The sequence below is a fragment of the Anomalospiza imberbis genome, chromosome 8 (assembly GCF_031753505.1).
Source record: "Anomalospiza imberbis isolate Cuckoo-Finch-1a 21T00152 chromosome 8, ASM3175350v1, whole genome shotgun sequence".
Lineage (NCBI taxonomy): Eukaryota > Metazoa > Chordata > Aves > Passeriformes > Viduidae > Anomalospiza > Anomalospiza imberbis.
The window spans coordinates 27556331-27583691 of record NC_089688.1 but is presented as its reverse complement, the minus strand read 5'-3'; the positions used below and the strand labels follow the sequence as shown (position 1 = coordinate 27583691).

The 27361-nt window shown below is 48.3% G+C and overlaps 2 protein-coding genes across 5 annotated transcripts; one reads left to right on the top strand and one right to left on the bottom strand.

The window, feature by feature from the left end:
- Window positions 1-428: 428 nt before the first annotated feature.
- Window positions 429-26534, bottom strand: VWA2 (von Willebrand factor A domain containing 2). 4 transcript variants are annotated; one of them, XM_068198112.1, is made up of 15 exons: window positions 26431-26534; window positions 21852-21944; window positions 21717-21775; window positions 21059-21133; window positions 18984-19117; window positions 17554-17663; window positions 10143-10337; window positions 9228-9358; window positions 8439-8571; window positions 7611-7666; window positions 6665-6772; window positions 5323-5904; window positions 4448-4999; window positions 1455-1577; window positions 429-766 (listed from the first exon to the last, which is right to left on the bottom strand). In XM_068198112.1, the coding sequence occupies exons 2-15, from the start codon at window positions 21899-21901 to the stop codon at window positions 633-635; spliced, it is 2442 nt and encodes an 813-aa protein (XP_068054213.1). In that variant the 5' UTR covers window positions 21902-21944; window positions 26431-26534; the 3' UTR covers window positions 429-632. The 4 variants fall into 4 exon arrangements, with proteins under 4 accessions (XP_068054213.1, XP_068054214.1, XP_068054212.1 ...); XM_068198113.1 differs by lacking the exon at window positions 26431-26534 and adding an exon at window positions 22828-22915 and having other exon boundaries at window positions 5323-5901; window positions 21852-21932; XM_068198111.1 differs by lacking the exon at window positions 26431-26534 and adding an exon at window positions 22828-22914 and having other exon boundaries at window positions 21852-21932.
- LOC137478491 (helicase SRCAP-like) lies at window positions 11060-13579 on the top strand. The gene is made up of 2 exons (XM_068198415.1): window positions 11060-12392; window positions 13179-13579. The coding sequence occupies exons 1-2, from the start codon at window positions 11060-11062 to the stop codon at window positions 13577-13579; spliced, it is 1734 nt and encodes a 577-aa protein (XP_068054516.1).
- Window positions 26535-27361: the final 827 nt, after the last annotated feature.

The window sequence follows — 27361 nt, the reverse complement described above, 5'->3', positions numbered from 1 at the left end:
GGGGGAGCTGTTATATAAATTTTACAGGTTTGTGGGCAAATTGATCTAGTGATGAGGTAAGGCTGATGCTCCAAAGGATGCAAGAATGTGGCCAAACTATCTTTGGAGACATGAACCATCACAGCCCAAAAAAATTCAGAGAAGAAAGCAGAATGAACAATCTAAACAGAAACAGAATAGAGACTTGTAATCAATTCTCCTTCCTCTTCCTCTGTCTTCCTGCATGTAAGGAGCCATTCACTCCAGCACCTGGCTGCAAGTGCATCATCTGTGTTATACCCCTTCAGCAAGAGCTCCAGAGTTTCTCAGACTTCTGCATATTTTTAGACTAACTCACAGATCTCTCAAAATCTGTTAAAAAAAAAACAAAAACAAAACAATCACAACCTTAAGACCTGGATGAGGAAATGCAAAATGCCAGAAAGGAATACTTAAACACAAATATTTACTTCAATTATGAAAGAAAGAGAGTGCTGGGAAGCCCAATTTGTGCAATGCAGGAATTGGGAATGGCCTCAACACAGTCTCTGTGCTGGAGCAACTCCATCACTGCCAAGGGCAGTTCCTGATGGTGCCTGTGAGTGGCAGGAAGTGTTCCTGGATGGAGAACTGGAGCACTCGGCTCATCTGTGTCAATGCCTCCGATCCATTTGTCTTTTGCTGTGCTGGAGGGCTCTGGAGAAGTGCTGCAAACCCCTTGGACTCCACTGCACATGGGAACGTGGAGGAAGGGCTGGAGATCTTGGAGAATCACCCCGGAGAACTCCTGTGGCAGAAGAGAAGCACAGATGTGGGATGTGGGCTTTAGGACCAAGGGATAAGGTCACACTCAGTCCAAAGCAGCCAAACAAGCATTCCTTTAGATGACAGATACTAGATGCCACAGGCTGGAAGTCAGAATTTAGGTAAAAAGCAAAATATTGGGCAAAGGGAAAACCCACTTAAATTGAGAACTTCATGCTATAGGAACAGGGCCACCTCTAGGGAGCCAGAGACTCCCACCTCCTGGCCATTGCTCCCCTGCTGAAGAGAAGGAAGGCAATGGGGAGGCTTTTACACCATGGACAGCATTGAAAGGGATAGCAAGGGCATCTGCTCCAACTGAAACAGCTCCCTCCCATTTAAAGAGAGTCAAATCTTTCCACCTGGGGAACCTAGGAAAGATTGTTTCTTCTAGCAGGGCAGAGGAAAAAGGGGAACAGAACAGAATGGAAGATTACCAAAATTAGTAGACCTTCTTGGGCCCCCCTCACAGCCAACTCAGTGAATGTATAAAAATGCACAGCTTCTTGAGAGAAGCCCTTGCTCCACTCAGCAGCCCAAACCTCACCACTTTCCATAAGACAGAGACCACATCAGCACCAAGGCCTGGCCACCAAACAGCTGTCCAAGAGCTACAGCCATGTCTCTGCTTCAGGGAGAGGTGGGATCACTGAGGGGCTGCTGATCCTTACTGGTCTCACAGTGGGGTCCCTCCCAGCCGTGGCACTCGCAGCGGTAGCTCCCTGGCCCGAGGATGCACACGCCCTGGTTCATGCAGGGGTTGGGCTTGCACAGGTTCACGGGGCTTCTTGCTTCTGCAAAAGACACAAGCAGAGAAGCAGGCTCAGGCACATCTGCATTATTACTAGCTCAGACCCACATCCATCAGGAATGCTGCAAAAAATGTCCTCAGGGGCTAATGGGACTGGAGAAATATTTAAACATGGCAGAGGGTACAAGCCACAATTCTGTCTTGACACTTTAACCTAGGGAACAGAATGGCTTTCCTAATGTTTCAGTCTGGAGGAGAATATTCCTAGTAAAGCTTAAAAGAGTAACTTAATGATAGGCTGCATATCACAGAAAAGCAAAATGGAGCAACTGCAGTGCTGTGAGCACCCCCAAACTCCCCACACCACACGCGGACAACACAGAGCAAGACACATGCCCTGCTCTAACAGGTTCAAAATCCCAAATGCCACTGAAGTTAAAACCTAACTTTGCCCCAGAGAGGATAAAAATTTCCACTGGACAGGAATAGTGAGGAGTTGCCAGCTGGGAAGCTAGGATGGCATGAATGGAAAACAACACAGGGAAAATTTCTGGGCTTCTTTTCTAGGGGGGTTGAGAGAAGCCTGCAAGCACAGCCCAAGTTATTAGCCCTGTTGTTATGAAGTACGTGACAGCTTTCCCAACCCTCTCAACACAACAGAGCCCAGCTGTCAGCAGGGCTGGCAGTGTTCCACGCTGCCTTGCTGCCAATACATTAGGTTAAGTAGTAGCATCCCAGAGGAATTTGCTTCCAGTCTGCTGGCAACACCACTGTGGTGTTAGTGAGGGTGTGAAATTCCTCTGCTCAATTACTACATGGTGTAGAGCTGCATGCCTTACTCCTTGCTCCAGGGTACAAAAATCACAGAAAAATAGAAAAAGGGAAGGGAAAAAAAATACAAATAATATTCCCTATCTACTAGAGAGCTTTCTACAGCTTTTTGTCATCATGGGATTTCTGAGCTGGGGGTCCTGCCTGAAAGTGTATTCCCAGGGATGGACACTTTCACTTTCACTGGGCTGGAAAAGCCACCGGCAACGAAAGCTGGATCTCTTGGACACACCACTCATCTTCCAGGCTGCTATTCCCCAGGGAGCTGTTCCATGGTGCTCTGCTCTACAGGTCATGTGTCCACCTCATCCCTCCAGGGATGCTCCACAGCATAACCTCGCAGTCCCTGCTGTGGGGAATCATTCTGCCACAACACCATTTCTCTGAACTCAAGCCTGCTGTTATCATACCTTAAATAAGGTTCTTGCACTTTGATGATCCCAATAACTTGTATTTCCATTAACCTGATTCATATATATTTAATGCTTGGAAACTTTTCTCCTAAATCCTGGGTCCTCTTTTCCTGGACTCTTTTTGGATGAGCCTCAGAACTAATACCATATTCCAGGTATACAGAGGCAGAGTCTGTCTGTTTCTCAAATACTTCTATAATGAATCATAAATTTTTTAAGTCTTTTCACAGACAGTGATTCTGTTATTAAGCCTTGGATTTGGGAGTAGAAGACTGAGTGAAGGGCTTATCTTTACATCGCCCTTGGTCCCAGCCTATCTAGTACAAACTGTGATTTACCTGCACATGAAATGAAAGCAGCAATTCAGACTCAGGAAATGATATGTTATTACCCTGACCCATTGAACCTTGCTGTCTCGTCCCCTTCACCCCTGGCGTTTTAGCTCATTCCAAGGTACAGTACATTGTTTTTGTAATAACACAGCTGAAAGTAGCACTGCAACAGAAACACACTGAAAAGATCCAGGTAGAAAACATCTGCAGAGCCTGCCAGGAGAGCAGCTCCTCACCCCAAAGAGATGATGCTGTAGCTCTTTCTAAGCCTGAAAGAGACACAGGCGTGCCCAGAGATGAAAAGGACCTTTGTGCTGCAGCTCAAACTCGCTTCTTTTGATCTTATAAACATGTTAAAACGTAACAAAAGCAAATGGATAGATATTAAATATAGGCTATTTTGAGTGAGAAAACAAGGCATGGTATTTTAACTAGGAGGACTTTCATTGTCACTGTCTGAAAATTAGGGCTGCTGTTCTTTCTGAAAAGCTGATTTCTAGACAACATGCAAGTGTTTCAAATTTAGTATTAGAGCCATATTTTTCCCCAGCTGAGGACTGGCACTCATAACTCAAAGTTTTGAAAAAACTTCACCTTTTTTTCAATCCCCAAACATGAGTTTTTACACAAAAATTTGAAAATTCTTCCCTTCCACTTTGAGGATAAGGATTTGGTCCTACAAATAAGATAAATCACAATTTTTCTGAAGGCCTAGTTTAACAGTCTGAGGGCTTCAAAATGGACAGATTCTGATTTTAAGATTAAATACAGTGCAACACAAAATCTCGAAAGCCTGCATGATAATTTCAGTAGTGAGATATTAAGGACGAACAGGAGTGATGATGTTGCAGACTCACTTTACAAACACCTGGTCACGAACCTGTTGGACAAGAGAGCAGAGACCAGCACAAAATAGAGGCCCATTAAGTCTTCCCCAGCCCAGCAACACTGAAGGAGCTCAGTAACACACAGCAAGTTCTACAGATTTAAGTAACATCAGAAAAAGAGCAAACTTTTTTTTCCATCAGAGAAAGCAGAACCTAGATCTAGCAGGGCTGGAAAGAGCCAGTCACACTATGCCCACTCTCACCCACTGGACTGAATCTTAGGAAAGATGGTTACTAATTCCTCCAGGATTGCTTTGGGCAGTCATCAGACCTCTGTGTCATAGTTTCCCCATTTGTAAAACACAAAAGATATCAAGTACAGTACGCAAAAAGATATCAAGTACAAATGCAAAAGATACCAAGTATCAAGTTGAGTCAGTAAAACACCAGAAAACCTACAACAGCAGCAGCTGGTGGCACTGACAGAGTGATGCCTGGAGGCTCTCCTACCTTCACAGATCCTTTCGATGATAAGGCCTTGGTAATACTGCAGGTCTTCATAGGAGGAGATGTGGACCAGGTAGCTGGGAGACCCAGCAACTCTCAGCAGCAGGTCCCTCTCTGTGTTCCCAATGACAACCACGAACACCAAGATGCCGTTGTGCCTCAGCTGCTGAGCTGCGGCAGCTGCATCCTGCATGCCCTTTCCATTGGTGAGCAGCACCACCACCTTGTTGACACCAGGTCTTGCTCCCTTCTGCACAGTCATTACATCACTGTAAACGTGCAGCAAGGCACTGCCAGCAGAGGCTGAATCCCCAAGGAAAGGCACCTGGTCGATGGCCTGGAGAACAGCAGAGCTGCTTGTGTGGGTGTCCAAAGCAAACACAGTGTGAGCTTTGCTGCCATAGGCCACCAGGGCAATTTGGGTGACATCCCGGTTGATGATGAAGTGCAAACAGCTGCTCCTGACAAAGTGCCGCAGACGCAGAAAGTTCTCCAGGCCAACTCCAGACGAGGCATCCACAGCAAATGCCAAATCAAGAGACTGGGCCTGGCAGCCTGTGGAAAGGAGCACAAAGATGGTATTTCTCAGAATATATATCTACTCCTTTCTGACAGAAAAACAGCAGTGAGAGGAAACTGTGGGCAAAAGTCAATACTGCTAATCACCGATTGTGAAGGGTGATCTATGTCTCTTTCACACCCATAGATAGAGATCCATCACAAAAAATCACTCATGGAAGGTTAGTCCCTGGATCTGTGACTGACAAACAAAAACAAGGACATTCGTCCTTCTGTCCTTCCCTCCTCCCTGCTGGAATTCAGGACACCTCTGCGTGGTTTGGCAAACTCGTTCCACAGTGCCCATACCACAGTCTTACCTTCAGGATTGCCTACACTGCAGATTTTTCTCTGCAGCTCTGGCATCCTGTTGAAGAGGTCCTGAGGGTCCGAGTAGACAATGGTCTGCTGTGGATTGCCAGTCACTGTGGTCAGCTCTGCTCTCATGAAGCTGCTGCCTATGCCAATCAAGAACAGATTTTGGTCCTTCACATACTTAGCGGCTTCTGCCACCGAATCCTGGGACTTGGAGTCAGTGAGCAGGACAACCACACGTGGGAGATCATCCTGCACATCTGCAAAGACTGGGGTACTCCTAAAACCGTGCTGTGCAACGTATTGCAGGGCTCTGCCTGTCAGGGTTCTTCCTCCACTGAAATTCAAGGCATCAATACTCTTCATGAGACTGAGTGTGTCCTTGTGTTGGCCCAGTTCAATGGGTACCTTGACATCGTCATCGTACTGGGCCACCCCCACGCTCATTGGCGAGTCCTGGCCCACCACGGCTTGGAGGAATCTCTTGAGGAAGGCCTTGAAGCGCAGGAACCCTTCCAGCGTGACCCCTGCTGAGCTGTCCATCAGGAAAAGGAGATCCACGCCACACTCGAGGCTCAGCTTTGCTGCTGGAAAGGGAAAAGGCAATTAGCCATTTGCAGGGCAACCCCAGCCTGCTGGAAGCCTTGTGGAGAGGGGACATTGTGTCCAGCAACCCAAACATTTTGCCATTCATATCATGACACAGAGAGCAAATGAGCCAGGAGCAGCCTTTGTTTTGCTTGGGTGCCATATAAGCCTTTAAAGACAGGAAAGATCTATGGGAATTCACGAAATTTTGAATGGCAAACTTCAAATCAGAAATTACAGCTCCACTCTCTCAGTGCTGTGGGCAGAACACTCTGAATGACACAATCACATACTGGACAAAGCTGAGAGTCCAAGCACCAGACCCTCACCAATGACCCTCACCCTGAGACTCTTTGAAGCTGGAACCTTGGTTCTGGGGAAGGTAAGTACAAGGTGTTTTCTAATGATCAGGACCTTTTGGCTTTTTTACATTGAACTCTCAAAACCAGGAGCTCCTGCTGCACCCATGTGTGTGGGGAGGGGACCAACAGACACATCCATGTCTCTCCCAGTGACTCTGTACTCCTGATCCCATGGCACCTCCATTTAGACACAAAGGCAGCCATGCCAGGGTGAGACTGTCAATATTGGTGCTCTTCATACACGGTGTCTGAACAGCAGGACCCAGTCACCAGGCCTGACACAGTCATCATCAGCATGAGAGTAAACTCGGCCTGCCTTTTGGAGAAAAGACTGTGGGTGTCACAAAGGCAGGACTCAGCCAAGAGGGAAGGAGACAGAGCGCAGCTTCACACCTACCACAGTGGATGTCTCCTCCATACCCCGGCAGGCAGAGACAGTGGTATCTGTCCAGTCCCTCTGGGACACACGTGCCACCATTCTGGCATGGCTGGGAGTCACAAGGGTCTGAACAGGACAGGGAAGAGAAAGACAGGTCATCAGCAGAGAGCCTGCCCTTTCCCATCCTCTGCCAGCATGAGCATCACTGATAGTGGAAAAAGGGTCACAGCTTTTCCCCTCTTGCTACAGAGTTTGAACTAACACAAGGCCATGTGTACCCTTATCTCCAGGGTAATTTCCATTTGGGATGGCTCTCCAGCAGGCTGTGACAAGAAAGCAAACCAGACTCTGACTTCATTTGATTTGGAACAATGCCAACGACACCATGTTTGTATAAACAGAGCATTGCTAAAGGTCCTGCAGCCCTGACAGATTTTCAGCAAGCAATGAAGGGGTCAGGGTCTGGCCTGCTGCTTGAGCAGTGTTGTACTGATAAAGAAAATGAAGCCGCTGTCACCTGCAAAAAGGACTGAAGGACCACAGCTATTTCAACAGCCACAAAAATAGGCTGGTGATCAGCACGTGTCAGGCTCCCCACTAACCTGATGCTGCTTATGGTACCAAGTGTATGACTGGAGGCATCACTGCATGATCCCCTGGCTGGAGAACACTGACTCCCTGCAGGCACTGGGAAGCAGTGCAAGACTCTGTCCCCAGGACATGAACAAATGAGAATTCACTGGCTCCTCAAGTGGAGGAGAAATTACTGGGAGACATTTTAATCCAAAAGAACTCTGGTTACAGATACCGATGAGAAACAAAAAATGGATTCAATATCTACTGATCACAGTCTCTCAATCAGAACAAAATTTTTGAGAAGTGAAAGTGAACCCTTGTCTTTTTGTTCTTTAGTTATTACCTTTCCTGCTTCATAAATTAAAGTTTTGGAAGAGCAAAATCCCACCTGGACATACAGTTCGGAAGCATCTGGATGGGTGTTTTATAAAGACCCGCTTCCACCTGAAACAGGAAGAAAAAGACCTGCCATTAATTTAAATATTAACAAGGTTCCTTAAAGGTGGATCTTACTGTGTTTTCAATGGAACAAATTTTCCTTTGAAAACACAGGTTTTCAAAACAAGTATTTTTTAAAAACAGTCCATTCCAAATGAGATGGCAAAAGGAAAAGCATAATTTCATTGAATCTACCCTTTTTTTTTTAATTCAACTGTCGCCCTGTTCTTTTGAAAGTTTTAAAGTTCTTCTAAAAGTTTTCTATGCCTTCTGATGTTTACATATTTCTACTGGAGTTCTCACGCACTGTCATGTAAATAACCATTGTTTTGCATTCTTCTTTGTGGGAGGAGAGAATTGATAGACTGTTGGTTTGACCAGTGTGGTTGGAGAGGTGGCAATTTCATCCTCCAATCCACTGCCACTTTTGGAATTCTATATATTGTGAGGTCAGAAATAAAGTTCCCTCCTTTTTGCTCTCTTTCCCCTCTTTTGCATCTAGCATGTGTGCGTATTTCCTGTCATAGTGCAACATTCAACTGTAATCTTTACATTTTAAAATTATGGATGTAATTTTAAGACTCAAAAAATTATTTTGTTTGCTTGCTTCTCAGCCAATGATCAGAGCAGAGACACTTCTTAGGACTAGAGACTGTTTGCATCAGTCTTCTGAGGGATCTTCATCCCAGCAAAAAGTCAAGGTCAGATAAAAGCCTCATTACTGTATTTGGTATCTCTCAGCCCCACTCATTTTTAGAGATGTGGGTGCCCAGCTTACCTGGTGAAAGGGCACAGCGAAGCCTGCACTGCATTGGGCTGCTTTGAGCCTTTCCAGCACACATAGTTGCCAGCCAGCTCTTTCACAGTCTCCAGGGTCCTGCGTTCACAAGGGTGGGACTCAACTTTGCAGCCTATAGCAAAGTAAAAGGCAAACTAGCATCAACTGCCTGAAAATACAAAGGCTCTAAGAGCAGACAACTGTTTTCAACTACCTGACAACTACAGACTAGGCAGAGCTTCCAGGAGCCTCTGTGAGACACCAGAGGAGAGATTTCCTGTTGAAAAGATCACCAGCTTACTCCACTTTCTGGGAACCGAAATATTCAGCCTCCTTTGCTTTGTTATAAATCTCAGACTGCTGAGTTCATGGTTCAATGACAGCTTTTCAGCCCCGTTGGTGCCTTTATAATTCATGTGTTTGATTTTATGCTACCTTTGGACCACTCTAGTTCTATCCTTTCTAACTCCTGCAAGCCCCAGGTGCTCCCCCTTAACACACAGCCAAGTCCATTAGAAAATTTAACACAACTGCCTTTATCCCTGTCACATGAGCAAAAGCCAATATTCCAATTTTCAGAGGTGAATCAGGATGCAGAAAGATTTAGGATTGTGCAGCTTGGAGGTATTTGGAGAGCATGCCATCCTGTTTGGGCACCAGAAGCAGATTACCTCAAAGTGTAACACCTGCTAATTCCCCCGTACGCTTCCTGACACTGCCTCATCTTCCCTACTCAGTGCCATGCCCAAGCTAAAAGCATGGGCATGGAGGTGTGGCCAGCAGGGTCACCTGGAGTGGTGGCAGTGCAGACAGGGTCACTCAAGGTGCTGTACAGGCCGTTGGCAGCATCGTCAGCATCTCCAGCAAAGAGCAGGTGCCGCTCAGGGGGCTCGCTGGCCAGCGCCTGCAGCTCCTCCCACCTGCCAAGCAAGGCACAGGTCAGCTGCTCAGCCTCCCCACAAAGAATTAAGAGTCAAAACCAACCCCGTGCAATAGAGTTGATGAAAAACCATGACACTCTTCAGTTTCCAGGATCCTGGTGTGTTTAGTCTCAGGCAGCAGCATAGCCCTACTAAGTGGAAAAGTGTCCTTCATCAACTCTGCTGTTCCTTCTACATCAGCCACCAAGTCAGTGTTTCCCCCATGCCTGTATTATCCTGAAAATTCTTTTTTGTCATGGTTTAAGTATGGTATTCCCCTATTTAGTGCTCTCACTGAAACCCACTTGCTTCCCCTCTCACTTCCAGCTGGAAACACAAAAGCCAAAAGTCATAGACTGAGATAAGAACAATTTACTGGGAACAGAAATGAAATGAGAAATCAAGCAACAACAGCAGCAATAAAAATATTAATAACAAAAAATATGAGACAAAATCAATTTACTTGTAAAGTCCATCTCAACACTGACTGTTTTGTACACCACACTTTCTCCCCTCCTTGGAAGGAAGGAATGCCCTTCCTCTCTGAAGGGAGAAAGTCCCTTTCCCCCACCCCTGGCAATGATAAAGTGGTATGGATTATCTCCAAGATACACCCGCAGCTACAGAAAAAAAAAAAAAAAAAAAGATCAACGCTGCTCTGGCAAAAACTAGGGCACCTTTTCTCTTTCCAAAACTCATATTAAGCCTGAGATGACCCCTCACTCACCAGGATTGGCCATTTCACTAGCTGGATGTCTACTTCCGACTCTGGAGAGTTTCCTACCTTGGAAACTTGATTCCCACAGCAAAAACTGTGATGTGTCTCTCCTTCATCTGCCTGGCAGGCCTTGCAGTGCTGCCCTGGGACTTTCCATCCGAAATGATGATCAGGACTTCAGGGACACTTGAGTTTCTGCCACCAGGGAAACCCTTGTGGAGAATGTACTTCAGAGCCTGACCTGTCTCTGTGCTCCCACCTCTGGAAAGCAGGGAGATATAACCAGAGAAGAAGAAATCAAAATTCCTCCCCATTTACCATTTGGATTTCAAATTTTACCCATCGGTAATGGGAAATATAGTCTATTTCTGCTTGTCACCACATAACATATCCACAGGGATGTCTAATCCTGTCATTCTTCTCATCTTCCTACCCACTGGTCCCATCTATTCACCCTTATGTCCCTCCTCTCCAACTCAGGGTGGTCTCCAAGAGACTTCTAACATACAACAGGGCGTTTCTGCAGTTGGTGCAGTAACCAGAACTCTTGCATATTTGAATTTTATTTCCATCTTTGACAAATGTCTCTACAGCTTCTGTTTTTCCATCTGAAAACTGTGGTCATTTTGGCTGTTGGAGGGGTGCCGAGTGTGGCCCTTTGTGACACAGGTGTGTTGTGTCAGGGCCCTGGGTGATGCGGGACACGGTGGTGCCCAGAGGCCCTTGTGACACGGCAGAGCCCCGCCCTGCCCTGCCAGGGGTATCTAAGGGACACGGAGCCCTGCGGAGCCCATTCCCGTGAGAGCCGCTCGCTCAGGAGGAAGCAGCTCCTGGGATCCCTGTGCCCCAACGAGGAGGACACGGTGAACCCCAACTCTCAGCTTCCCAGCCCCTTGCCCGGCTGGCTGGATGACCAGGCCGTCACGGGCAGCAGCTCAGGCCGGTCCCTGTAGGACACTGAGGAGGAGGAGGCCTTTGCCCACATGGACGAAGACTGGGAATACGACACGGATCGAGAGCTTTCCCAATGGAGAGGTGCTACCGGCCAAGAGCTTTGCCTTTGGGAAGAAGTGACAGTCCAAGAGTATCACCAACAACAAGAAGATGTGATGATCCAGGAAATCTCCCCATGGGGAGCGGTGAGACACCAAGAGTTTCATCAGAGGGAGGTAAGTGTGAGAGTCCAGTGGGGAGATGGCACACAGCAAGAGCTGTACCAGTGGGAAGGAAGTGTGAGAGTCCAGGAGTTGTACCCATTGGACAAAGAGGATGAGACATACCAAGAGCCATCCCGGCGGGAAGGGGCGGCATACCAGGAACCGTCTCCTTTGGAAGAAGAAGCGCAAGGCCATCCGCACACGTTCCAACAGGAAGGAGACAGGGGAATCCCAGGGTTGTCCCAAGTGGGTGACAACAGGGACAAGGACCTATCACAAGGAAAAGACTACGATGTCCAGGAGCTGCCCCAATGGGAAAAAGACAGGAGCAACCAAAAGCTGCCCCAACAGGAAGGTGTCAGCAGCCAGGGGCTGTCCCGCTGGGCAGAAGGCATCAATTACAAGATATGGGACAAACCCTTGCACCCAGAGAAGGATGAGGATGCCCAGGCTTGTGCCCAGGAGGGCCCTGGCTCTCCCAGCAGTATGGGCACTAAGGTGGCAGGAGAGGCAGCCCATGAGCTGCCCAGCACCTCTTCTGCCCTGGGGAGTCCCATGGAGAATGGGCTGGCAGCTGCTGCTGCTCCAGCAGGAGCTGCTGAGGAGGAAGAGCCCCCTGAGCCTCTGCCTGCTGAGGTGGAAGAGGCACCAGGTTCTCCTGCCCTCAGGGAGGAGGAGCCATTGGCAGTGACAGAGAGCCCAGTCCCTGCTCCATGCAGCCCCCCCTGCAGCCAGGCTCTGTTGGATTTAGCGAGGCACATCAGCTGTGAGATCGTGCACAAGGCTGTGCTTGTGATCCAGGGATCTGGCCAGCAGCCAGAGGAACAGAGGGACCTGGAGCAAAGCACGGCTGCTGAACTGGAAGCAGCAACTGCAGGAGGAAGAAGGGATGAGAGCCCAATCTCAGCCCTGCACAGCCCCTGCCACCCCCCCAGCCCACTGGGAGCCCAAGCCCCCAGTGTGGAGCAGGAGGAAGCAGACAAAGGATCAGTCCTGGCAGAGCAAGAGCCTGAGGAGGAGGCCTCTGCTTGGGAGCTTGAGTGTTCTCAGTGCAAAGATCAGGAACACACAGAGCTGTCCCAAGGAGAAATCAACAAATACCAAGAAGGGTACCAAGGAGAAGCCTCAACTGAGCAGGAGCTGTCCCTAGAAGGAGCTGGTAGATACCAGGATGTCTCCCAAGGGGGAGCCAGCACTGGGCAGGAGCAATCCCTAGAAGCTGGTAGCCATCAGGAAGGGCCCCAAGGGGGAGCCCACACTGAGCAGGAGGGGTCCCAAGTAGAATCAAAGATCTACCAGGAAAGGTCCCAAGGGGAAGGCAGCTTTGAGCAGAAGCTGTCCCTAGATAAAGTCAGTCGATTCCAGGAAGGGTCCCAGTGGAAAGACTACAGTGAGCAGGAGCTGGCCCAAGTAGAATCCACAATGGACCAGGAAGTGTCCCAGGGAGAAGCTTCCACTGAGCAGGAGCTGTCCCTAGAAGTCAGTAGGTTCCAGGAAGGGTTTCAATGGGAAGCCAACATGGAGCAGGAGCTGTCCCTAGAAGTCGTCAGTAGGTTCCAGGATGTCTCCCAAGGGGAAGCCAGCACTGGGCAGGAGCTGTCCCTAGAAGAAACTGGTAGCCACCAGGAAGAGACCCAAGGGGAAGCTGGCTTTGAGCAGGAGCTGTCCCTAGATGAAGCTGGTAGGTTCCAGGAAGGGTCTGAAGGGGAAGCTTGCACTGAGCACAAGCTCTCCCAAATGGAATCCAGTAGGTCCCAGGAAGGATCCCAAGGGGAAGCCAACATTGAGAAGGAGCTGTCCCTAGAAGGAGCTGGTAGGTACCAGGACTTGTCCCAAGGGAAAGCCTGCACTGAGCAGGAAGTGTCCCTGAAAGAAACCAGTAGCTACAAGGAAGGGTCTCAAGGGGAAGCCAGAATTGAGCAGGAACTGTCCCCAGAAGAAGCAGGTAGGTACCAGGAAGGGTCCCAACGAGAAGCCAGCAGTGAGCAGGAGCTTTCTTTAGAAGAAGCCCAAAGCCACCACGAGCTCTCCGACTGGGATGAATGCATTGGGGAAGAGCTGTCCCATGATGGTGATGATGGTAGCTACCAAGAAATTTCAGACTGGGAAGAAGGCACAGAGCAAGGCCTTTCCCAAGGACAAGTCGGTAGCTCCCAGAATCTCTCTGACTGGGAAGAATACAGTGAGCATGAGCTGCCCCACGGAGATGTCAGTAGCTACCAAGAAGTGTCCGACTGGGAAGAATCCATTGGCCAAGAGGTATCCAAGAAACGTCCTTCCTGCCTGTGCCGGGCACTGCAGGGGCTGTTCTGCTGCTCCTGCCTGGCCCCACAGCCTGAGGATTAGGGCTTGCTGCCAGCACTAGCCCGGGCCCTGCAGATGGCAGCTGGCCCACAGCCTGCCCCGCGTCCTGGGGCAGCCACACGGGCTGCCTTTGCCTGGACATGGCCCTGCAGCCGAGCAATCCCCAGCTCTGGGAAGCATCCCAAGCTGGCCTCTCCAAGAGCAAATATTACCCATGTGGCCAGTCCCAAACCAGCACCCATGGGGGACACTTGGTGCCATGTGACTCAGTGATGAAGGCCACAGACTCATCAGGGTGGGAAGAGACCTTGAAAGTCATCCAGTTCCACCATCACCCTGGCACCACCTTCATCACCCTGAAACCATGTCCCCAGGTGCCACAGCCAGATGATGTTTGAACACTTCCAAAGATAGAGACTCCACCACCTCCCTGAGGAACTTCTTGCAATCAATACCTGACCACGCTGTCAGGGAAAAATTGTTTAAAATATTTCATCGGGACCTCCCCTGGTGGAATCCAAAGACATTTCCTCTCATCCTGAAAGGATTACATGCTGGTCCTTTGGGATTTTATCCATGAGGAATGGGCACAGACAGGTGTTGCTCCCAGGACTCCATTGCACACTGCATGACTTCACCAAACACCGTTAGTCCAAAACAGATGAAAGTTGAGTTTTAGAAATAGTATCATTAGTAAAAAACAAAAACAAAAACAAAAAACACCACCAAAACACAACCAAAAAAAAAAACACAAAGAGAAAAAGAATAGGACTAGGACTAATAATAATATGAAGAAGATTAAGAAGATGAAAAAGTAGTAGTAGTAAATAATAATTAACCATAAGAATAAGAACAAGAAAAAAAAGAGTAAGAAAAATAATAACAATGAGAATAAGAAAAAAAAATAAGAAGAACAAGAATAGGAATAATAAAAGGATTAAGAATAAGAAAAAGGAAAAAGGAATAAGAATGAGAAAAAGAATACAAACAGGAAAAGGAATAAGAATTATAAGAAAAGAAAAAATAAGAAAAAGAATAGGAAAAGGAGTAAGAATTTAAACAAGAATAAGAAAAAACAAAGAATAAGAATAAGAAGGAATAGGAAAAGTAATAAGGACAAGAATAAATTGATGTAGAAGAAAAAATAGAAGTAAATACTAGGAAGAAGAAGGGGAACAATAGGGATAATAAGATTATGATGAAGAAGATAAAATAGTAGTTGTAGCAAATTATTATTATTATAACAGTAATATCAAGTTAAAATACACATGTACATATCCTCTAGCATCACAGAATGGTTTAGTTTGGGACGGACCTCAGAGACCATCTAGTTCCAACAGATTCTCTTCTGCTCTTTTTCTCTGAGATCTCTTCCCTATTTCTCTCTCCCTCACATTCTTGTAAATAAAATCCACGTTAAATAAAATCTGTATGTTGTCATCATATGGTCTCATCTGCATCTTCATTTGGGCAGAGACATCTCTCCCTAAAACACATTCTCTGCCCAGCCTGTCTCCAAAGCAGAGGTTCTCCAAGCCTCTGAGGATCTCTGCTGCTCTCCTCTGAACTCGTTCTAACAGGCCCACACTGTTCTTATGCTGTGCCCCCCGACACAGCTGCAGTGCTGCAGGGGGGACTCAAACAATGCACTAGAGAGCCACAGTCACCTCCCCTGAGCTGCTGCTCCTCACTCCTTTCCTGCAGCCCAGCCCAAGGGTGGCTTTCTGGGCTGGCAGCACAGACTGCTGACTCAGGCTCAGCTTCTCCTCCATCCACAGCCCAAGTGCTTCTCCTCAGCCCCTGCCCTGCTCAGCTTCTTCCCACACGTGGCACACATGCCACAGACCTGGTGATAATAAAGCCACAAGAGCAGAGTGAACATTTCTAGCTGTCTACTAATTTGTCCAAGGAGTTGTGCTATAAATAATTTCCTGTAATTGCCCTTAAGGGCTGCTTTTATTGCTGTCCAGAACAATCCAGGGGAATCAAACCACAGGTGTCACTCCTTCCTTGGAGGATTCATGTTCTTTGTCTGCATTGACACAAACACACCTCATTTGCTTTCTGAACATCCATCCTTTGCCCTAGCACCTGATTCCTGATTTGCGTGTTCTAGAAAAGCATTTAATCATGCCCAAGTTCACTCTTTTCCCATTTACCCTCTGATTTTCACAGAGACTTTTTCATTCTGTACTTGCCAAGCCTCTTTGCTTTGAACTTCTTCCTGCTCTGCACTCCATCATTTCCAAGCATACTCAGTGACCATGTGTTCATAGCAAGTCCAAATTTGCCTTTTTTCAGACCAGATGTCTGTGAGATGTTTCACTGAATAGTGCTTTGCATGAGGAAAAATACACTGTGCATAGCCAGTGTAGTGACTAAATCTTGATGAACTCAGTACACTGTGCCCATGTGAGCACTGAGGATAAGAAAAAGTTAATAAAGAGCTCATTAAATTAAATTGCTTATTAATTTGCATTTGGAGCGTCACTGGGGTTTGACACAGTGGAAGTGTGTTTGAGACATTACTCCAATAAGGATTTTCTGAAGCACAAGGAGATCTGCACTTTACCTGCTGTCTTTCTTCAGAGACAGCACTAAGAAGGTTTCTCTACTGTAACCAGCTGCTGACTGATATGAAAAAAATTCACATGAAATTTAGCTTGAGATTACCACTGAGTATGGCTGGAACTGGCCAACGAATTCCAGAGCTATTTGGCCAGCATTCACAGAGTGAGACCGGCAGTCTCCAAATAAATCACAAAAGCTTCACTTTAGTCTGGTGCTGCCTCCTTCCAAGTGCTGTCAGCTCTGGGCTGAAGTCAGGAAAGGCTCATCAGAAGCACATCAAGGAACCTCTCAACCAAGATGTCAAACACCCATTTTTTTTTTCAGAAGTCAACTGGAATCTATCCATAACTATTTTATCGACTTCAAAATGTCAGCTTTTCATTTCAACTAGATGAAATAGCCAGGCAAAACGTCACTATTTCTGTTTGATCTGTCAGCATCCCTCTGTTGTCATCAAAGAAATGCAGTGCCAGCCAGCAAATGCTGCTTCACTTTCTCTGCTCTCACAGAGTTTCAACAACAACCAGAGAGGGGGAGTGCATCTTTGTTTTCTGTAAGCTTTTCCTGTAACAGTACACAAGAGGTTTTCTTGATTTGCTAAACTCATCAAAAGAAATACAACAAAATCCAGCCAGCTGATCTTGCTTGAAAAATGCAAAACTGATCACATTTGCTCGCAATATGTACAACATCCTGAGAGCAGCAAATATCCATGGGAAATGTTGATCTAACCCTTAGTCCTAAAGCAGATCAGCTAAAATACTAGACATCCAGAGGCCTTACCAGTACCTCATCTATCATCAAAACAAATGCTATTTTGGGGTGATTTTCAGATCCTTAAGAGATCCAAATGTATTTCTCCAAGATGGAAAGTTTGGATTTTGAGAGGCTCTAAGGACAGCTTTGGACTTCTGGCTCCATTTCCTTGGGTCATGGGAAGCCATCCAAGTCTTAACATTCAGGAAGAGAAAAGGTTTCCATCTGAAAACCTGATCCTCTTGAATTCAGTGAGCACACATAGATATCTACAGACCAACAGTTCATCACTGACTCACAGGACAAAGGAAACTGTAACCACCAAAAAATGAAGCAGCACACCGTGCTGCCTTAGCTCAGCCATGAGGGAACAACATGCTTGCTTTTTCCATGGAAGATGTGCCCACTGCTTGGCTCAAATTGGCAGAAAGACCTGGAAAACTCTCAATTTACCATGTTATAATAGGACACTGAAAACTTTGTCTACTAGAAACTTTCACTAAGACAGACCAGGTTTCACATTTTTAGTGGATTGTGGATCATGGACCACAGTGTTCATTCACCTCCCTCCCTGGGGACACCACGCTGGTGTAAGCACAGCAGAAACAGAGATTTCTAAACCTCAAAAACCCCCTCAGTCCAGAGATTATTCATAGCCCAGAAAGAGAAGAGCTGTAAAATAAGCTGACCTGAACACAGTCCTCTTGATTCTCTCTTTCACTTCTTGTTTGGTTAGATAAGAATCCAGAGGGAATTCAAGGTGGGGAGTTGAGCTAAACTGTATCATTCCCACACGGACCTAAAAGAAAAGGTTATGAAAGGTCATGAAAGGTGCAAGTGCAAGTTTTACTCTTTTGATCAGTTTACAAACTTGGGAAGACTAAATTGTATGGAGGCAAACGATGTTTTTGCTGTTGAGCCATGGGCACTCTAAATGAACTTAGAGCAGGAACTCCAGTATTATCTATACAGACTATAAACAAGGCCAAAAAGTTTATCTGGACACAACAGGAGCCTCTGCTGCAGTTAGAGGCAGCTCAGGATCTCTCTTTATCCACTCAAAGCAGCTCACAGCCTCAGGGGCAGTAAGCTTATAAATAACACCTTCTACACCAACCCATTTATACACTGTGCAGGCAACCTTTCCATTACTGAGAGTAGCTCCCTCTGGCACTGAGCACAGCAGGCAACACAAACCAATACTTTTTCTAATAGTTCCTCTAAAACCATTTTTTCTAGTTGAAAATGCAAATAGACTAAATGGTCTGTACTGGGCAATACATCCAGAATACTTCACTGAAGCCTTACAAGAAGTATAATGGAATGTGACAATTTCAAAGGTGAAAAGACTACTACTTTTCATTCCAGACTGTGCGAGGATTAAGTGCAAGACTAGTAGAAAGATGGTATTTTAAAAATAAAACACATCACAAAATCTGCAAATATTAAATATTCGCTGACACAACCTTCCCAAAGACCTGACATTTATTTGGACAGGCTCTGGCATGGAATGAAGTCCAGCAACTGTCCCAGCTTGCTCCAAGGGCTTCATCTGAGGTAGTGTTGTGGGACTGATGCACACCTGGAACTGCAGCCAGTCTGGCTTAAGTCCCTTCACACGAACCCCAGGATGTGTCATTCAGGTCCAAAGCTGCCTCAAGGCTGACTCCAGGGAGCAAGACCTGAGACTACAGCAGCACAGCACCCATCTCCTTCTGGGGGAAGCAGAGCAAGCAGACTACATCATTTACATCTGCAGAGAAAGGTGGCTAACTTACCAGACATTAATTCTGCAGCTTTCCAAGGAAAAGCAAGAGAAAGATCCAACTAATCTATGAGCTTCCAAACCAAAATAAAATCAGGAAAAAAAAACAACCCAAATCATAATCTTTAATCTGAAGGATTATGTCTTTTCTCAAAAGGAACTACTTAAAATCTGAAGAATCAAGAAGCATCCTACAATCTCACTGCTTCACAAACTGCATCTTTTTGAATAAACAGACTGCCCCCATGGCAGCTGGTAGGTTGAATTTTGCAATTTCATTCAGCACATTACCAGTGGCCTTTAGACACACTGCCAAGCTGTTTGAATATTAGAGGAGATATTCCTGACACTCACTCTGTCTGGATGGATGTCCAAGGCATCACAGAGCTTGCCTGCAAAGTGCTTGGACCTTTCAAAGCTTCCTTTCCCAATGCTGTAGGAGCCATCCAGGAGGAAAAGGACATCTAATGAGGCAGAGCACTGCATCACTAGGAGAAAAAACATACACACTGTGAAACTGCACTTTGTTAGCCCCAGTCTTTGGAAGCAGGCAGCCAGAGCTGAAAATCCAGACAAATTGCAGAGGATGGACTGGGGCAGCCAGTGTTCACAACCCAAAGCCCTCACGCACCCAGGCTCAGGCCTGCAGCAGCTCCAGCTCAGCTCTCAGTCTGCCAGACTCAGCTCGGAGTTCAGAGCCCCAGCCTGGTCTCAGTGACAGCAGGGAGCTGCCAATGCAGTGGAGTATCAGCAAACACAGGGAGAGAGAGGTGTCCTCTCAGAGAGGACACAGAGGGACGGGTGAGCAGCAGGGAAAGGGAGCCCTGCCCAGTGGGACCTGCAGGCTCTCCCACGCCAAGGCAGACTAAGTCCAGGACGCATTTGCAAAGTCTATCAAGTCCCACAGAGCCCAGTGTGATTCATCTGCACCACATTTTGCAGAACAGGCTTTTATTTTCCTTAACAAATTTGCTGAACAGCTCCCAGATACCGACAGAAACACTTTTCATGAAAATCTGCCTTTTATCTCCTCTTCAGAGATGTGCCTTTGTATCACCCCTGCCTGCATGAGCATGACTGCTCCCAAGTCTAAGTTTCTGAGGTGCTTTTGCTGCCGTGGAAACTCACAATTTCACTGATATAAATAAATAAATGGCAGATTGCAGACTATGAAGAGTCATTTTCAAAGCATTTAAAGGGAAATTTTAAAGTCTCCTCTGCAGCATTTGCCAGAATTAACTTCAAGGGAAAAAGAATCCAGAAGTTCAATACAGATCAAGCGCACTGACCTCTTAAGAGCTGTTTTAGCCAGTGACATTATTCTACCCCCATTATTATAATATTTTTATTGTCACTACTTTTTCCAAATCCTTCCTGCTAGCCAAAACCTGAATTTATAATTAGGGTTTTCTAATACCAGATTACAGGGATTGAAATTTGTGAAGCATTCCCTTCTGGGTCATTGGTTCTCCTAACGGGGCACCCAGCCTTGCCCTGGGGTGCTGTGTTGAGGACAAGCTGCAGCACAGCCTCCCTGCCAGCACTGTCCTGGCTTGTCAGCCTTGCCCTGGGAGCTGGGCTGAACCTGGAGCTGCAACAGGGCTGTTATCCCTGCCTAAGCATGCACAGAGAAAACTGCAGAGCCCCCAGATCGGGCTCAGCACCGAGAAACACTCCTCAGGTGGCTCTGCAGTTGAGGGGTGCAATGCAGCTCTTCCACAGGGACTCGGGAGCAGGATGCCTGCAGCCCACCAAGGGACTCCTGGGGATGTGCAGCAGGGAGAAACACCCAAACACCCATCCTCGGGATGGGAAGTCTGAGCTGAACACATGGTGCTACAGGATAGAACTGGAGGGCATGCCTGGCACAGGAATGAATGCAATCTATCCCTTGACAGACAGCAGAAAAAAAAGTGGTGATCAGGAGAGAATTCACAACAGAGTTCTCAGTAACTGACTGCAAGTACAAGGGAGCTGCAGGTGAACGTGTACTGGCCAGCCAGAGCCCCATCACCCCTGCTCCCAGCAACCTGGCTGTGCTGGCTTCACAGCCTGAAAAAAACACCACGTGGGAGGTCTGATCAAGGCTGTAATTAAACACAGCTCTTCAAATCAGCATGGCTTGGAGCAGGCTCTGAAGAACTGACAGAAACGCCATCCAGCTGGCAAATGGCCAATCTGGGAGAAACAGAGTCGATCACGTCCCAGGAGAGCTAACACCAATGGGGAAAAAAGCCAGGCTGGGGTAGAGGCAGCCACAGTGCTGTGACTGCCAGAGCATTGCTGGGGACTTTACAGACTGAAGAGGGGCTAATAATGTAAATAACTACAGCAACAAAAAACTTTAAAAATGCCAAAACAAAACACGCCAAAACAACCAAAGAAAGAGGAAATTCAGAAATAGAAAATGCTCTATAAAACAAACTTACACTGGCCAGCAGCTGAGATCTTGCCAATCATCTCCTGGCCAATGTGGATTTGTTGTATACCCAATGCCAGCAAAGCTGTGGGATCAAACAGATAATCATCCATGAACAAGACACACGGGATTTAACCTGTAACAGCAAAAATGCTGGTTTGCTGTATAGCTTTCACAGTTGCAAAACATGATTTGGTGACACAGCAGTGTATCTATGTCAGGAAATTCCTTCTGGCAGGGACACAGAGAGCACGAAAAATGACAAGGACATGACTCCAGCACAAAGGAGTCTGCTCACTGCATGCAGGGACACAGCGCAAGAAGGAGAGCTAGGCCAGCCTTGGGCTTCTGAGCCTATCTATCCAGCCTGTCCATCCAGGATAAACACTGGATAGATTTATGCACTTTTAATAGAACATCAGCTTTGCCCACATCAGTTAGACACTTTACATACAGATCAGTCATATGTTCAAATTCTCAGAAAAGCTGTTCCTCCAGGTATTATTTTCTTCCCTTTTTTTGTCAAACCATGTTTCAGAAGTTTATCCCTAAGCCTCCTGCAGAGGCACTGATTTGGCTCTCATTCCTCAGAGAGAAGAACTCCAGCTGGGGATAGGGAAGCACCCGAAACAAAAACCACTGATGCAAAATGGCAACTTTAAACATACCTTGGGAAAGCAGGAAAATGCAGATGGACTCAAATGACAAGAGGTTCATGGTGACAAATCTGGAAGGAAAAAAAACCAAAAAGAAACAAAAGAGGAGAAGAATAGAAATCCAATTCCTAAAGCCAATTTCTTTACCTGCAGCTGATCATCTTCCTGGGTGTCTCAGGTGATGAGCTCAGAAACATTTTGTCTCAGGGGCAAAAGTTAACTCCTGCCCTGGGGAGAAGGCTGGGGAACAGATAGGAGGAAAACCTATAAAAATGAGTGAATAATAGAAAAGGAAATTTCTCAACATACTCCTCTCCTTTCCCATCCCATCCGGAGAGAGCAGCGCTGGCGGGGGTGAGGGAGGCACAGCCAGCCCTGCCTGCCCTCCTCTCCTCTCCTCTCCCTCCTGTGCACCTCCCTTTCTCAGCTGAGTCCCACCAGGGCGCCGTGTGCCTGCGGAAGCCGCTGGAGAGCCCAGCAGAGCTGCTCGGGGCTTCACCGAGCACGGCCCGAGCCGCATCCCCCCGACGTCCCCATCAGCTCGGGCTGGGGCGTCCCCGCTGCGGAGCCCAGCGCAGGGGACCCGGACCCGGCCCGAGCAGCGCTGCTGCCATCCCCAGCCCGGGGCTCCAGCAACACTCAGCCCCAGGCTCTTTCATGCCTCGCGTTTTACAAGGACTGGCTCTCTGGGGAGATGTTTTTATATATAACTGTCCAGCAAACTCAATTTTCTGCTCATTTTTCCTTTGAAATCAGCGAGGCTGCCATCACATCATAGGTAGATTTCAGTGACACTTTCTAGCATGCCCAGATTTAGACCAAATATATCTGGTAGAGCTCTTGGCTTTCTATTTCAAACATGTATATTTACTTTTTTCTCCAGATTAAAAGCACTCACTAGACCAGATTCCTGATGAGTCTCTGCCCCTGTCATTGCACAAGCAGATTTTCTTTATGTAGTTAAAGACAAGTAAGTGTGTTTCTTGATAACCAGCTCTATTAGTTGTTTTTCCAGAAATGGGTGGATTTTTCTCAGAAAAGGCTTGTCTCTGCAGCAAATGATATATCCCTCACATCAGACAAGGCAAGATACCTAAAGCAGGCCATGCTCAGTTACCTGCACAGGTACAAAATGAAGAGAGGATTAAGAAATCCCCTCTGGCATCACCCCACCAGGGATTACAGACACAATAACCCTGTCCTGCAGTGCCAGGTGCACAAAGCATCACCCTTCAGCACATGCTCCTAACACCCCCACCAGACTGCCCCCACCAAATGGGCAGATCCCAGGCTTGGCTAAGTAAAGGGAGACCAACACAAAGCATGACTCCATTGGGGAAGCCCCACTGTGTGTCCCCCAGGAGCTTCAAGCCCTGCAAATTCCAGAGAGGAAAGGTCATTCTTCTGCCATGCCTCAAGGATGTTCTTCCCAGGAGCTATTTCCAGGGTGCACATCACCCAGAGCTGGACAGGCCTCTGCTTGCAGTCACATGTGACAGGTGCTGTGGGATTTCTCATTGTTTTCATACAAAACACTGACAGGTCAAGATGGTTCACCAACTTGGTTTTATCTTGGGTTTAAATCAACTAATCTGCAGGATGAATTCTTTGCCTTTTAGCCCAGCCAGCCTCTCAGCAACAGGAATTGAAAGAAAGCTTCATCATCACCTGCTGCTCATCAGCATTAGCCCAGGATTAGCAGCAGCCACCTTAGCAGCTTTGCTGAGGGGTGGGATGGTGAGTGAAGGACATTTTCAATTTATCATCTCAGCCATTAAGATAGGGAATTTTAATAATGTCTACCTCAATAATGAGTCAAAAATATGTATTTTTTTAAACCACACAAAGTCAAAACGATTTTTGTACTCAGATTCTCACTTGGACACATGAATATGATGGCAACTTACTCTTGCTGAGTAAGAGCTGTAACCATATGTACTGTGTTTGGGGGAGTGACACCAGACATGGGAGAGGTAAAGGGGAGAAAAGCTCCTCCTGACAAGAACCTTCCCAACATGTCTTTCAACATTGCAAAATATCACTCATTTTAATCGGGGAGAAAGCAGGAAAGATTACACTCCATGTTCATTAAAACATATTCTTAAGAAGCCAAGCAACCTCCTGGCACTGCTGAGGAATGGCCCCAGCTTGCTGAGGGGGGCTCACTGCTACGTGCTCATCTGATGTTCAGATGTAGAGAGGGAACCAATCTCCCCGTCTCCTTTTTCAGTCTCCCTCAGCTTATTTTCAATAAATAAATTTTGCTTTTTTTCTTCTTGCCAAGGTTTGGAGGCAGTAAGCAACTTCTCTTCGCAGCCCCACACATCCCCTCTGCCCAGCCACAGCTGCTTGGGGGCAGCTCACAGTGTTATCTGAAACTGAAGGGCGAGGGGGAAGACAACACGGGAAACATTTAATTTCTCCTTAAAACAAACATCACAAATTTCAGTCTAAAAGCTTTGACAATGTTTTTCTCCAAGGCATAAACAGGATTAAATTTCCAGAAGATGCTCTGCAAAATCAGTTTATTTGTTCTCCCTCGCCCAGTTCTGCAGTGAGGGAGTTTTGAGAGGCTCTACCCCCTGTACAGCAAAGACTCCTCTCCATAAAGAGACCTTGATCTTGCAGCACTGCTCACATGGGGAACTGTCAAAATCAACGTGCTGCAGATCTGATCCTGTATGACCCATGAGTTACAGAATAAAAGGCACTTTTCTGACCTGAGAGCTTTTGCTAAATGTACTGTGCATTGTGACAGAAGTGCTTATGCTACTGACTTTGCCAGTGGCTAGAGCACACACTGAAGATGACATGGTTGATACCCCAACACACAAATGAGAAGTGGGTCAGAACACACTGTCCAGCACAGCCCTTGCTGAATAAAGTGGGGAAATCTGATTGCTTGGATGATTTAGCTCACATTGATACCTCATCTTTACTAAACAAAATAATCAAAAAGGCTACTCTAATTTCTTTCATGAAGTACCAGACACATTAGAGGCATCAGTCTTTCCTTGAATATTAAGTTGTGATCAAGTTGTTATCGTGTCTTTTGCAGAAAGATGTCTATTACAGACATGAGACACAACCTGTTGGAAAGCCAGCCCCGGCAGGCTCAGCACTTTCCCCTGGGCCGCACCCGAAAAGTGCTAGAAACAAAGTAATTAAAGCAGCAGAGCACAGGCTGAGTCTGGTTTCCCGAGTGGTGGTGATTTTTATATTACTAACGTAGCACGGCACTGTTTATTTATCGAAGAGATTCACGCCGTGTTCCTGCCAAGCTGCGGCAATGCCCGCACTGAGCTCGGCATTCCCTGCGGGGGGACCAGAGGCACAGCGGCCGGAGCTGCTCCGGAGCCGGCACAGCGGCCGGAGCTGCTCCGGAGCCGGCACAGCGGCCGGAGCTGCTCCGGAGCCGGCACAGCGGCCGGAGCTGCTCCGGAGCCGGCACAGCGGCCGGAGCTGCTCCGGAGCCGGCACAGCGGCCGGAGCTGCTCCGGAGCCGGCACAGCGGCCGGAGCTGCTCCGGAGCCGGCACAGCGGCCGGAGCTGCTCCGGAGCCGGCACAGCGGCCGGAGCTGCTCCGGAGCCGGCACAGCGGCCGGAGCTGCTCCGGAGCCGGCACAGCGGCCGGAGCTGCTCCGGAGCCGGCACAGCGGCCGGAGCTGCTCCGGAGCCGGCACAGCGGCCGGAGCTGCTCCGGAGCCGGCACAGCGGCCGGAGCTGCTCCGGAGCCGGCACAGCGGCCGGAGCTGCTCCGGAGCCGGCACAGCGGCCGGAGCTGCTCCGGAGCCGGCACAGCGGCCGGAGCTGCTCCGGAGCCGGCACAGCGGCCGGAGCTGCTCCGGAGCCGGCACAGCGGCCGGAGCTGCTCCGGAGCCGGCACAGCGGCCGGAGCTGCTCCGGAGCCGGCACAGCGGCCGGAGCTGCTCCGGAGCCGGCACAGCGGCCGGAGCTGCTCCGGAGCCGGCACAGCGGCCGGAGCTGCTCCGGAGCCGGCACAGCGGCCGGAGCTGCTCCGGAGCCGGCACAGCGGCCGGAGCTGCTCCGGAGCCGGCACAGCGGCCGGAGCTGCTCCGGAGCCGGCACAGCGGCCGGAGCTGCTCCGGAGCCGGCACAGCGGCCGGAGCTGCTCCGGAGCCGGCACAGCGGCCGGAGCTGCTCCGGAGCCGGCACAGCGGCCGGAGCTGCTCCGGAGCCGGCACAGCGGCCGGAGCTGCTCCGGAGCCGGCACAGCGGCCGGAGCTGCTCCGGAGCCGGCACAGCGGCCGGAGCTGCTCCGGAGCCGGCACAGGGGCCGGAGCTGCTCCGGAGCCGGCACAGGAGCCGGGCTGCTCCGGAGCCGGCACAGGAGCCGGGCTGCTGCGGAACCGGCCTTTTGGGTGCCTCCTGTCCCTCCTCCCTGTCCCGGGCTGCACAGGGGCTCGGAGCCGGCTGCCGCATCCCCGCCCATGGGACAGCAGGGTGTCCCCGGCCATGGGACCACCCGGCCCGCTGGGAACCGGCCCCAGCCCTGCCCGGGAAGGCTCTCCCGGGCCCCATCGCCCGCCGTCCTGCTCCGCGCCGGGCCGGGGGAGCAGCCGGGGGGTGCTGCCCTCGAACCGCGCTGCACAGCCGGCTCCGCTGAGCGAGCGAACGCCCAGCACCTCTGAGCCCCGCCCGGCCGGAGGTCTAAGATGTTCTCGATTAAAAAGGGTGGAAAAAAGCTCTCCGTGTCGCACTTTACCTTTTCTCGGCAGACTGCACGGCCCCGGTGCACCTGCGGGGGTTATGAGCAGCCTTCTCCCACTTAGATTTACACCGTGCTCAGCTGTGACAGCCTCTCCTCCACATCCACCACAGCCCGAACCTGTAACCAGCTGGGGGTGGGGAAACAACCCCAGGAACACCCACTGTGCTGTGGGTTCCTCTTAGGAGGAACACGGGTGTATCCACTCCTCCAATAGGCTCCGTACAGCCAAAACTGCCAGCAGCCCTGGAACACAGCCAGCAGGCCTGGCAGCCACACTCACTCTGCTTCACAGCAGCCCCAAAGGAGCTTCATGTAGGAGTCTGGTTTTTTTGAGAATGTTTTTCCTAATGCACAGAAAACTATTCCTCACCTGTGAGCAGAAGTACCATATTCACACCTACTACACCTGGAGGAATGATGTAAGGGGCCTGTTTTAAAAATTCTGTTTTGTTATTATGCTGTTATTATTATTCTGTGCCAGTACTAGAGTTGCATAGAACTGAGCTTTCAGTCAAAGAAGAGCTTGCACACCTCTTCCCATGCAAAACTTAAACAACGATCAATAATTTTTGAATTGTACAGGCAAAATACACCCTTGTGTCTACCTCACAGTATGTACACTTAGGAACACACGAACTACTAAATAATAAATACTTTCAGTCAAATCTAGTAAGCAAAGTATACTCAAGTTCCTCCAACAGTGCTTCATAAATTAAAAGGATAAAAAAAAAGCCTTGTTGCTTTGCAGTGCTAGGTAATTTTTATTAATACTACTTCCCTTTCAAAGGTGCTGTTATTCTAGACTTCCAGTTCACTTTTGTTTTTCTTGTTCAGAAGGGAAGAAATTTTGTTTGCAAGAGCATGCATGTTACTGTCTAAGTCTAGATAAATATAATCCATAGGTGACGGTTCATCACTTCAGGAA

Excerpts from the sequence above, each read along its gene's own strand:
- VWA2 (XM_068198112.1), bottom strand. The coding sequence starts at position 21,901 with ATGTTTCTGAGCTCATCACCTGAGACACCCAGGAAGATGATCAGCTGC. Across the intron at positions 21,776-21,851 it reads AGGAAGATGATCAGCTGCAG|ATTTGTCACCATGAACCTCT; the intron begins GTAAAGAAATTG and ends TTTTCCTTCCAG. Across the intron at positions 10,338-17,553 it reads ATCAAGAGGACTGTGTTCAG|AGGTGGGAGCACAGAGACAG; the intron begins GTCAGCTTATTT and ends CCTGCTTTCCAG.
- LOC137478491 (XM_068198415.1), top strand. The coding sequence starts at position 11,060 with ATGGACGAAGACTGGGAATACGACACGGATCGAGAGCTTTCCCAATGG. Across the intron at positions 12,393-13,178 it reads GCTGTCCCTAGAAGGAGCTG|GTAGGTACCAGGAAGGGTCC; the intron begins GTAGATACCAGG and ends CAGAAGAAGCAG.